We start from the raw sequence: 13,021 nt of genomic DNA on the forward strand, positions 1-13,021 counted from the left end.
TCTATCTATCAAGACTACTTCATGGATGGTAGAGTGTTGTATATCTTTATCAACAAGCCTGTCAGAGTCTGGTTCTCCAGAAAACAGACTTTGAGAAATGCAGGCAGGAGGTTTACTGGGAAGTGCTCTTGAGAACAATATCTATGAGGGATAAGGGAAGCAGAATCAGGCAGTTGTAACACAGGTCTCAAATGATCCCACAGGGAGCTCTAGAGTGGGGATGGTTCTTCAGAATTATCTTTGAGGCTAGGATGGATGTCCTTTGAACCCCCGCACTGCATCACTTTGTACAGCAGCCCCCAGGAAGGGGGCATAACTTTGGCAAGGCAGCTTCCTTCTGGATTAATTCTTGGAGGAATTCAGCCATGAGCCCTAAGTAGTGAGAACTAAGGGAATAAATGCCTTGGTCCTAAATGGGTATCTCGAAACGCACCACATCATCCACTACAGGTACATAATGTTTCATTGCCTTTCTTTTTGTAATATTAGCAGCACCGATGATGAACGTCTGGATTCACTAACTCATTAGGGAAATGGTTATATTTTAATAAATTCACTCTTTTTTAGAAGCAATATATCTGTAAAGATAAGCTTCTCTTCATCAACTATTTGGTTGTTCTGAAGTTCATTATATATTGGAAAGGTAAGATAAATGCTAGATTGTTTTCATTTATTTATTCCTTTTGATTATAATGAGTTGCTTCCGTAATATCCTCCAAAGCTGACCAATGAGATTTTTTCCCCCTCTTTTTAAAGTATCATGATGAATCAGGGATGTATTTTGATTCATTGCAGTTAGTATCCTTGAAGCACAAACTGTTCCATATTGGGTCAATGGGTACCTCTTCAAGTTGATTCCCAAGTTCTTTTCACAAGACCCTAGTATTCTTTGATAGCTTCCTTGATTTCTATTATGGCAAGATATTCCAGGATCACCTTGTACATTTCTAACTCCAAACTTGTAATCAGCCATTTCTCTTAGAAATCACAATTCCTTTTAGTGGAAAATGCTATTTTAGAAGGAAATGTTATTTAGAAAATATAATCTGGATTGCTTATTGTTATTGGCTTGGTCTTTTTTCCTAGAACTTTTCGATGGACAGAGTTCAAAACTATACTTTTTAAAAGATAAAATTCATCATGAATTTATACTAATACTTGTAACTTAAATTCGGGACTATGAGAGATTTTTCAAAATCTCTGATTTTACATCAGTATCTCCCTTCTCTCATGCTGAAAATCCTCGTTCTCAGAGACACCAGAATAATTACTCATTTGTGTTACCCACAATATCCCAACAATACCCAATATTCTGGGAAATAGTCTCAGAATAACAATACCAACACATGACCAACAGTAAAACTCCTAAAAAGTTAGGTTTTTGTCCTTAGGATATATCCAACTAGGGATGTATAGTCAAATTACTAGATTTTATAATCACTTGAAATAGTTTCTCTCTTTATGATTATACCACCAATTCTATAGACCATTAGATTCAATTGTATCACTTTGCTTTTGATTTTTATGGATATTTTAAATGGATTTTTAATTTTTAATTTTGTTCTTAAATTATGTAAAATATTTGCATGGTTTCTAAGTCACATCACAATAGTAACCTTTTCCTTTCAATTTTTTAAAAAAATAGAAACACATACACATGATTTTATCCATACTTTTCCCCACCTTCCATTTCATTTACCAATATGTCCTGCAACATATCACTTTGGAAATATACAATTAGCATATAGAAATCACTATTTAATCCTTTCTATAGCCATACAGAAGTCCATGGAATAGATTACATACTTTATATAATCAGTTCTCTACTGATGGATATTTGGATGGTTTCTTGACTTTTTTTTTTTTTTAAGGAAAGACAGAGAGAAGGAAGGAAGGATAGAAGGAAGGAAGGAAGGAAGAAAGGGAAACATCTTTTAAACATTTTCTTGTTTTATTGTATTTTGTTTTTCCGTTTTTTGTTACATGGGCTGGGGCCGGGAATCGAACCGAGGTCCTCCGGCATAGCAGGCAAGCACTTTGCCCGCTGAGCCACCGCGGCCCGCCGGTTTCTTGACTTTTGCTACTATAAATAGTGGTATACCAAATAACTTTGGGCATACATATGTCTTCTCATATTTTTGCCAATGTATTTTATAGGTAGAATTCTTGATATGGGAATATTATTTCAAAGGGTTAAATATATAGCTAATTTTACCAAATTTCCTCCCATAAGGGCTATACCATTTTATAGTACTATCAGCAATGTATGACAGCCTGTTTTTCCACAGCTTGACCAACAGGATATGCTGTCAACTTTTGGACTTCTGCCAACCTGATAGGTGAGAAACAGTATCTCAGTGTAGTTTTAATTGGACTTTCTCTTCTTATAAGGGGAGCTGAGCATCTTTTCATATAGTTAAGCCACCTGCATTTCTTTTATTCTGTGAACTGTGTGTGTCCAAACCCATTTTTCTATAGGGCTGTTTGTGTTTAGTCTCTATTTTTAGATACTCTTTCTACATATTAGGAATATCAATGCTCCATGATATAAGTTGCAAATTTTCTTTTCCTATTTAGTATTTGTTCAGACCATTTTAAACTAAATTTTCAGCTTGGAGAGTTTCAATTCACAAAAGGAATGTGATTTCTAGCCCAAACATACTCGAGGGCTAGCCTAGGTGAGGAATTTTCTGGGGAATTTCTCTCCCTTTAACTTAAAGCCATGTTATCTTTTCTTTTACAATTCTACAATTTTAGGTTTTTATTTCTAGCTGCTCTAAGGTACCAAGGCTAAAAGAAATATCAGCATAATGATTCAGCACTCATACTCATTAGTTAAACCTGACCTTCTCTGTATAACTCCACCATCACCTTTGATCTTTCTCCCACTCTTTATGGGTATTTGGGCTATGGTCATTCTAACTTTTTCATGTTGGAAGGGGCTGTCAATAATATAGGATAGGGGGATGTAACTAGTTTATGTTCTAGAGAAGCTGCCCCCTCTGCATTTCAGGATTTATCTGGTACAGGGACTTATCTGGAGGTAGTAGGTTTTGGAAAGTTACCCTTATGCATGAAACTTTTATAGAATCTCATATAATGCCCTAGGTGTTCTTTAGGATTGGCAGGAATGGCCCTGGTTGGGGTCCAGCAAGTTATGATAGGCAGCAATGCCTAACTGAAGCGTGTATAAGAGTGACCTCCAGTGCAGCCTCTCTACTCTATTTGAAATCTCTCAGTGACTGACACTTTATCTGTCACACTTCTTTTCCCCCTTATTGTCAGGATGGCATTGTTGATCCAGTGCCAGGTCAGAATCATCCCTGGGAGTTATCTTCCACATCTCCAGGGAGAGTTTCATACCGGGATGTCATGTCCCATATAGTGAGGAGGGCAATGGTTTTACTTGCAGAGTTGGACTTAGACAGAGACAGGCCACATCTGAGCAACAAAAGAGGTCCTCCGGAGGTGACTCTTAGACATACCTATAGGTAGGCTAAACTTCTCCACTACATACATACGCCTCACAAGAGCAAGCCTCAGGATCAAGGGCTTGGCCTATTGGTTTGGGTGTCCCTAATGTTTGGTACAGTACCAGCATATCCCCCATGGTAAAAGTTTAATAGTTCTGTAATTTTTCTCCCATCCCTCAAGGGACTTTGCCAATACTTTTTGATTTTCTGCTTAATATACTCTGGGACATACCCAGGCATTACATTAAACTATTCAGGATTAAAGGCTATCATTCTTATTCTGGGCTCCCTGTGTTTGGATTGTTCAAATGATCTATCCAGATAGGTTGAGTTAGAATATGTACGACAGAAAATTTGGGTTCTGGACAAAATAAAACTTTCTTCCTTTGGTCTCAAAGAGTAGGTGAAATTCTAAAACACAGGCAAAGTCTTCCTTAACCCTGTATTCTGAATTACCTTAATCCCGACCTGATTGGTAAAGCCATGTTTTCTTAGCATCTCCTTTTTAGGGGCAGATTTTCATTTTTCTAAATCCCCCTAGGCTTTGCCTTCTGGTTCCCAAATTATGAAGCCTGTTGAAATCAAAAGCTCTTAGTCACTAGGGAATGACAAATAGCCCTAGGACAGCTGTCAGTTTCAGTATTCTGTATCTCTTAGGATTTGTGCTTTCCATTGTATTTGGCTTCAGGATTTCCCTCACTTTCTTGCAGGACCACTACATTAAGAATCTCACTTGGAGTTATGCAAAGCAGTGAGCTACTAGCTTCCTGCCAACTGAACTGAGTATTTAAGGAGATGTTTAAATATTTAATTCAGCATCTTCAGGTATTCTGAACCAAGAGAGTTTCTTGGGAAATGTAAACCACAATATGCTAGATACAGAAGTCTCTGCTCTGTTTTTAATTTGTTGTTACCTATTGCTTAAATTTTAAAATCACAAAAACTATACAAACTCACCGGAAGAAAAAAATCAAACAAAATTGAAGTATAAAAAATAAAAAAACTCCCTTGTTCTGTGTGGGTTCCTTCCTCCCAAATATTTTTGGTGATTTCAGCTTTTGTGTTAGACCATTATGTTTGTACTGTGAAATGCTCAAAGCAGTCCCATGAAATCTACCCTCTATAAAGCGCTGGGAGTACCACCGACTTGTACACAAACTTACACTCTCAAGAAGCTTCCAATTTTGTTGGGGACACAGAGGAAAGAATTGAAGTACAGCAGAAACATAGATGTAATAAACAGTCAGTTCAGGAGTCCAGATAACAGATGCTAATGAAGTTGAAGATAAAGGAACAACTTTGTAAGCTGGGGTTACGCAGGAAAGAAATTAAGAAGGGGGAGTCAAAAAGAAAAATCCAAAGGCAGCCAACACAGAAGATGTGGAAGAGGAAGGTTAATGTCACAGAGAAAGATTCAAATAAATGATGAAGGGAAAAATTCCTTAAGCAAAGTGGTCTCTCCCTCCCCAGAATGAAGTCTTGGTTCCTGCAGTACTCAGGGTAGCTAGTCATGCTTAGAGCTCATTTTCCCCTTGTTGTTAATTGCCATTTGAAAAAGTAATCAGACTTTGAATGCAGTTTAAGAGCTATGGCCTATCCAATCGCCTGGGCCAGTTTTGGTTAATATGCTAATCAATTTATCAGCTACAAAATGGTTTGAGCACCTCCCCTGTTACCATGGGAGTACAGGAGAAAAATCAGCTACTGCAGTCAGGAGAGCAGAACTAGTCCTAAGGGTCACATTTGAACTTTTATTCAAATGCTGGCATCTCCAACATCTAACCTTATCCTAATCTCTAATCTACTTTCGGGGCCAACAGTCAATGGGGCTACACACTCATTTCCATCACCTCAAATTTATAGGGTCAAGGTACAGTATCTGAATCATCCACTATTGCAACATTAATAATAAAGACAGAATTCTCCATGCAGCCACCACATGCTATCAGAAAAACATTTTATTTCCTCGCTACAAGTTTATTCCTTTGTTTCTTCATTTATTTATTCAACAGTTATTTCCTAAACAGCCTCTCACTATTAGCTTCTATGCTATATACTAGGGAGACAGCAAGACTAACAGAGAGAAAGTATCCTGTCCTCTTAGCACTAATAGGGGACAGAACAATAAGCAAGTCATCAACCAAATACATAATCACACATTAAGATGAATCCTACAAAGAAAGGGAAATATCAAAGGAGATTAAAAGATCCCAGAGAGATTTTGGAAATGTTATCAATATGGATGTTTATAGTAGCAAGTAACAGAATAATGACTAACACTGGTTTAGAAAAAACAAGTACATATCATTATCTCTCACAACAAGAAGTCTGGAAATAGTTTGAGAATCAGTACAATGGTGAAACTACACCACAAAGAGCCAAGCATCCTATCTTTCCCCTCTATTATCCTTGTCAGTTGGTTGGCTCTTTCTTCTCAGGTTTCTTACCTCACTGGTCCAAGACTGCTGCTGCAGTTCCAAAACAAGTGCAGCCAAGGCAGGAAGAAGTGAGTATGGTATCCTTGCTATCTCTCTTTTTAAAAGGAGAAAAAATATTTCCCAGAAACTCCTTCAGCAAACATCTCTATGTCTCATTGGTCAGAACTGGATCACATGCCTATCTCTAAACCAATCTTTAGCTACGGAGAATGGGATTATCATGCTTGACTTAGACAAATCATGGCTCATCTCCTAGAACTGGCAGAGGGAACTCTCCCTGAACATGCTGTTGCCCTCAAACTATTCAGGTTCATTAAAGTGGAGAATAAAGGAGAATGATCGTTTAGTAGACAACAATAGTGGGGGGAAAAATCCACAAGACTCATTCACCAACTGAACAAGAAAGTGAAGGGAGAAAGAAGACTTGAATATCACAAGAGTTTTAAGCTTGGATGACTATTACAATCACAGAGCCAAGAATAGATAAAAATAGAATGTGGAGAGAGGGGATCTAATTGTGAGACAGACAAAAATGAGTTCCTTTTTCTTTCTCTTGAGTTTGAGGTACAATTGGAAAGTCTGGTAGAAATGGAAGACAGGACTTTCAGAAAAAAGCTGAACTTAAATGTAGATACTGGAGTCAACCACAATGAGGTAGGATTTGAAGCCATAGGAATAGATAGGACCATTGGGGGAAAACTGAAAAGAGAGATGAGGTAAAAGGCCAGAAGAATCTTGCTGAATAGTTACAACTAGAAAATAGTAAGAAAATGATGTTGTCATAAAAGGAAAAAGAGAGAGAATAATCACTTAGAGATAGCTGAGAACCAAGAGACAATAATGACATGGCAACTGAGAGGCAGTTTCCAAAGGAAAGGAGTGGTAAACACTGTTGATTGCTACAGAGATGTCAGTGATGCCAAAGAACTCTTGAAAAATTTCAGGAATGGCAGGACAAAAACCAGATTAGAGGGATAATGGTTTTGAGAAGATTAAAATAATGCTCATGTGCCATCATTGTACTCACCACTCACTCCATTTTTTGTTTTTTGTCTTTTCTTTAATACTCTTCCAAGAAGTATGGAAGTAAAGGGAAGGCAAAATACAAGTGGATGGCGTGACTGGGTTCAGTGACTGGGCAACCTGAGTATATCTGTGAGCTCAGAGGAAGGAATCTAGAGAAAGGAAAGAGTGAGAAGCACTGAGGTGATGGGGAAAATGGGAAGGTATACACAGACTGAAGGGCACCATAAGGTCAAACAGCACATTTAAGAGGAAAGATGAATATGTGAAGACATAATGGAAGTGGTCAGAAAATACGAGATCTTGGAAAAAATGGAGAATAGTTTTGAGGTATAAAGTGTATAACAGAAGTAAAGACAAAGGTGAATGTAGTTGAGAATATTGGTCCCCAGCAAGCTCACAAAAGCCAACAGGAAAACAGAGAGGAGAAGATGCAGATGAACACTATAATTCACTGAGGACAGCTATAATACATTATGAAAGTATCCTGGAAATTGGAGGCAACATCAGAGATGGGACATAGTGATGTGACACTGGTCAAATGGTTAAAAGTAAATTGGTAAGACCCCAGTAGGGAGAGCACATAGAGGAAACTAGAGAACCAAGAAACATGGGGTATGGGGATAATAGGAATGGAACATTCATTTTAAAAAGGGATGTGTGCAACTCAAAATTTTCTAAGGAGATACAGGAAGATGCCAAGGAGAGAGAGAGGATAGAACAGAACCTCGTCCCAAGGATCCATCATAATGGAAAATAATTTCACCATGATTGATGACATATGACATGTGTACATCCCTTGTTGTACAGGACTTAGCCCCTGCAAACTGTGTTACAAATGTACTGCATACAATGAATAAGTCAAGTCCAGGCAACTGCAGAATAAGTTGTACATATATAGATGAAAATATGAGTTATCTAAGATGGGTGTAGGAGACCAAAAGTTACTGAAGCAGAGGCACAATAATAGCAAAAGCCAGTGCTACTTAGGGTGGGTACACTGGTTTCTTGATTGTGAAAAGGTAAAGTCTATGGACAAAGAGATGAAAGGGGAAAAGAAAAACAGACAGTCAGGTAAACCTGTGACAGATAAAACCAAACCAGATTACAGTAGGCTGCATGGCCTCTGAAATTCACATGGCCTTGCTAAGACTGCCCTTATAAAAAAAAACAAAAGTGACTTGTCTGGGACTCCATAGACTCCTGGTAGATCAGACTGCAGACAGACATACACAGGTACTACTGTGAGATGAAATCAGGTCATAGAAAGGCCAACAAAAATAACCTACTTGAAAAAGGAGAAAGAAGGTTTAAAAAAACTAAGTGATACCATGAGACAATGAAGTTGCTAAAAACATTAGCGCCCACCCCCAAATCTCCTTAAGCAAGGGCTTGGTCTGCCTTGTACACGGGCAAAAAACTGCAGAAACTGTGTATGAGAGACCCATCAATAAGTGTGAATAATATTTAAATAAGAGAACAAACTTTGTATCAGTGGCCATGTAACATGCAGTGGCCATGTCAGTTACAGTTATGTCAACACATTCTTCTTAAACTTAGAATAACTGCTTCATATTTGATGCCAGGGAAGAAATTCACCCTTAGAAATATGTGTAGAGGCCTTATTAAACAATTAACCCAGGAAGGCAAATAAACGCCCACATGAAGTGGCAAGATTAGCACCAAAAAACATGTGTTAGAACAAAAGTACCTTAGCAGGAGAGAAAATGAGGATAAAAATTTACAGTGTAGAAAAGATTAAGGTTCAACTTCAGAAAGAAGTTCCCTGCAGTGAAAAGTCTCAGTAAAAAGGAGACACCATGATGATGCTGTACCATTTTATAGTTGGCAGGTGCTTTATAACCTTTTTCACAGTACTTGTATATTATGTTACTTGATGCCCACTCAATCTTATGAAATGCACAGGATACCTATTATTAGAAAGGTGAAAGCACTTGCCCATGTGTACATGGCCAGGAAAAGATAGGATGTGATTCAGATTTTCTGACTCCAGGTTCAGTGGTCTGCCTAGTCCTCTCAAATACTCAAACATCTGGATGGACTGGGCAGCATTCTTGTTCAGAAGCATAAAGCTAGAAGGAAGGACCTCTAGATAACACCACAGCACTGGGACTCCATGGTTCCAAGGTGCTCACTATCCCTTGAATGTCCTCTTGACAAAGAGGCAGCTCATTCAACCACTATGTATGTGTGCAAGTATGTGTGTGTGTGTGTGTGTGTGTGTGTGTGTGTGTGTGTGTTTACACATGCATTTGTTGGGGGAGGGTAGAGAGGTAAAGAGCAAATATGTAAGGAATCAAGGGTGAATAACAAATATAAGACTAGAGCACTCAAATCTGTCACTCTGCATAGAAATATTCTTACCTTGAATCAAGTTCCTCTTTGCATAAAATCTTGACATTTTCATGATGTTCAGGAGCCTGCTGTTGGCTTCTAAAAGCTCTGGCACCATACCATGCTGTCGCTGTAACAGCCCTCCAGTGAGCCATCAAAAGCCCAGCTAGAACATTTTGAATATAGCAGTTTGCCTGCTACCAAAATACTAAATTGCAATATTTTATATTTATCTCTATTTAAATTTAAGTGATGCTACATAAATGTTAACATGGTCTTACACTAATACAATCACAGAAAAGTCTTTATAATGCCATGTATTGGCACAGCCCCTGGGTGAGTCATGGCTTAATAAGCAGGCCCAATATGTGCACATCAAATCATCTAGTTTGGCCCCCTTAACTAGGATGTGAGATCAAGATGCTAAACCATTTCCTCTAAGAAATGTATTTCCAGAAGCAATGGCAAGGGATAAGTAGGATAATTTGTTCAGAATGAAGGCAGAAAGAAGATACTTGTAATTATGGAAAAAATTTCCAGAAGAGTCTGAAGAGAGATGATAATGTTTGATTCAGTTCTTTTCTGGCTTGAGAAACAAAAAGCAAGCCTCAGTACGTTCTCAAGCCTCTAAAGCCTCATGAGGATAAGACCCTGGACTTCCCCAGGGCTGGAACTGCAGCCACCAACAACAAATTCTCAGATCTATCTTTTAAATAGCAGCAGAGGAGGAGATTTCTCTGGACTTCCTGAGCAATGCTCTGGCACTGGAAGGTGATACCAAGGAAGGTGGAGACACCCTAGAGGCTCCAACCTTTTCTGTCAATAATACAACCACAGGACAGCCAAGGCTTGATGATCAAGGCAGGTTAGTGTTCACGGAAAGAAGCAAAGAAGAGAAAGGTCTGCAGTGTTCTTAGCCTCTCCTCATGGAACAATTCTTCTAGGCTCCCCAGCTCTGTCTCTCAATTTGCTAAGAAAAGCTGGAGACCCAGGTTTGATTCCTGGTGCCTGCCTATGCAAATAATAATAATAATAATAATTTGCTAAGAAAAGTTGCTGGAGTGTTTCAGAAAAAGAGGGCACTGGAGCTTCTGATTAAGTAAAGATAAACATGGATGAAAGGCAAAGAGATCTTTTCAAGCAAAGCCTCCATCAGTGAACACATTCAGAATAGCCCTTCTCTGCAACATTATGGTCACTGCAGCCAAACAAGGCAAACCCTAATAGCTATCACCCATGTTCTAGAAGCAGGAATCAAAATACTGGTTCCCATTTTAGAGGCACAAATGATCCAAGGAGCAAATTTGTTTTTTAACTGGATGTATCAGAGCTCCAATAAACCAACTGTGGCATGAAGACATCCTGACCTTTTCAGTCTGAGTGTAATGATATGGGGCCCACATATCTTTCTGCATTTATTCTTTGGAGATACTATCTCCCCACTCCCCTTGCCTGATCAGTCTTCTAGTACAACCATGCTAACTGAAATTCTAAAGAACTTTCAACACCGATAGCACGATAACCAGACTGCATGTCAATTGGTTCCAGACAACCAGGGTGTGGTAACATGGAGCTGTTATGTATCCCAGAAAAGGCCATGTTCTTTTTTTTCACATGGGCAGGCACCAGGAATCGAACCCAGGTCTCCAGCATGGCAGGTAGAACTTTGCCACTGAGCTACCGTGGCCTGCCCAAGGCCATGTTCTTTTAATCCTATCCTGTGGGTACAGACCTATTGCGGGTAGAACCTTTTAGTTAGGCTGTTTTTCAACTGAGATGTGACCAACCCAATTCACGGTAGGTCTTAATCTTTTACTGTACTCTTTTAGGAGAGCATAAAAAACAGAAACACAGAGAAAGAACCATTGCAACCAGAACCCAGGAGAGAAGGATCAACAGCCATCACTACAGGTCTTGCCATGTGACAGAGGAACCCTGGATGCTGGCAGCCTTTCCTCAGAGAAGGTATCTTCCTCTCAATGCCTTAATTTGGACATTTTCATGACTTTGGAACTGTAAATATGTAAACTAATAAATCCCCTTGAAAAAGCCAACCCACTTCTGGTATATTGCATTCTGGCAGCTTTAGCAAACCAAAACAGGGGAAGACACAGTCACCCCAATGGGCCCTATTTGGTCAGATTTATCATTTATTCATCAACAGATGCAGATTCACTGTCACAAGGATCAACTCCTAGAGTTTATTCCCCTCCTTCCCCACTATCTATTTGGTCTATTTTATTAGTTTTGAATAAAACAGACTGTAACTTAAAATGTATTATTAAGTGCCCATATAGAACGTGAGTAAAAAGGTCATATACACTTTGAATAAGGGAAGAATAAAATTCTTACTCTAGTTCTCTTGGGATTACCCTGAAATGTGGGGAGAGATATGCAGGAGTTCAACTGTAATCTGATTCCCAGCCAATCAGGCCAAAGATAGAGGCTAGATTTCACCAGAACGACCCAAACTGTCCTGGTCAATGGGACATCCACTATGCTGCTCACCTGGAAAAAGCAGCCCCCAGCACAAATGCAGCATACTCCTTCACCAGGGGTTCTGTGCTGTTCAGCCCATTGATCACCACTTGAAGGCCACCAAAGGAAAGCAGGTCCTGTGCATTATCCATCTGCAACAAAGTTAGTATAATACAATCATCAAGGAAAGGAGAGGTCTTCCTACATACTTTCTTTTGGTGATTGTCCAAAAATAAATTAAAAATCAAAGCTAAAAGCAGTGGTGGACTTTCTGAATAACCAGAAAAGAGCCTACAAAAACAAACTAAATTTTTAAATAAGCTTAAATTTTAGAGCTTCTAATTCCTCTAACCCGATATGAGCACCTGCGTGGGAATCAATGGGAATGGCACCTAGCTATTGCTGATGCTAAACATGTTTTGGAAAATTCCAATACTATAATGAGTCACAAAGCATAAAAAGTACAAGCTGTTAATACAAAGACTCTGACATCATCAGCATCACTAAACGGTGCCATGCTTCCTGTCAACATCCAGTTCTGATGGGGGCAGAAGAGGTAGCAGAAACTTAAAAAGGAAAAAAAAGCTGATTTTTAAATGAAAGCCAGGAACTATAAAAGGGGCCCTGTTATAGGGGGCTGGAACAGTGCTGTGAAGAATAACAAAAGTACTCTTTATTCCCTTATCCTCACCTCATTCATTTTCAGGTTAGCTGAATCTGAGAACGTTCGTGACAAGATCTTCAGAAAAGCCTCTTTCTCGAAGGCTTTTGACAAGTAGATAGTGGCTACTGTGATGGACAGTGCCATCATCACAGAAAGTTCTACTGAATAGCACTGGTCTAAGGTATCATTTAAGGTCCAAAGTCTTCAGTCTAGACTCTCTCGCTCTTTTATTCTCTAGAAGATGGCATTCCCCAAGCTTCATGAGTATCCTAGAATGAAAAGAGCCTAACTTCCTCAAAAAGGACACTGGATTCCGTTTTACCCACATGGTGAACACAGGCTCCCTCAAAAATACCCTTGTTGCTACAAAGGTGCCTCTTACCAGCATGTTGATCCACTCTACAAATACCAGGATATCTCAAGAAGTTAGAGCTCAGTAACAGTGTGACTTCTACCTACCTTTTCCCTCCAAATTCCACAGAGAAGTTTCCTATCTAACTGTATCCCTGCCTCTGCCTCCAAACTGAAAGGGGACTCTCACAGAATAAATGAGTTTGAGATGACACCATTGTATATGACAACTAATATAT

General features: G+C 39.1%; 1 protein-coding gene and 1 long non-coding RNA gene across 8 annotated transcripts in view; one reads left to right on the plus strand and one right to left on the minus strand.

The window, feature by feature from the left end:
* Positions 1-13,021, minus strand: part of SIL1 (SIL1 nucleotide exchange factor) — a 397,180-nt gene that overhangs the window by 79,120 nt on the left and 305,039 nt on the right. For all 7 annotated transcript variants that reach the window (XM_077138607.1, XM_077138608.1, XM_077138602.1 and 4 more), the window contains one exon: positions 11,798-11,919. In XM_077138607.1, the coding sequence (XP_076994722.1) occupies positions 11,798-11,919 (122 nt within the window). The remainder of the gene's footprint in view (positions 1-11,797; positions 11,920-13,021) is intronic.
* LOC143665031 (uncharacterized) overlaps positions 6,435-13,021 on the plus strand; it is an 82,955-nt gene continuing 76,368 nt past the window's right edge. The window contains exons 1-2 of the long non-coding RNA XR_013166714.1: positions 6,435-6,565; positions 11,119-11,254. This is a non-coding gene — a long non-coding RNA (uncharacterized LOC143665031). The remainder of the gene's footprint in view (positions 6,566-11,118; positions 11,255-13,021) is intronic.

This window comes from Tamandua tetradactyla, chromosome 20 (genome assembly GCF_023851605.1).
Source record: "Tamandua tetradactyla isolate mTamTet1 chromosome 20, mTamTet1.pri, whole genome shotgun sequence".
Taxonomy (NCBI): Eukaryota; Metazoa; Chordata; class Mammalia; order Pilosa; family Myrmecophagidae; genus Tamandua; species Tamandua tetradactyla.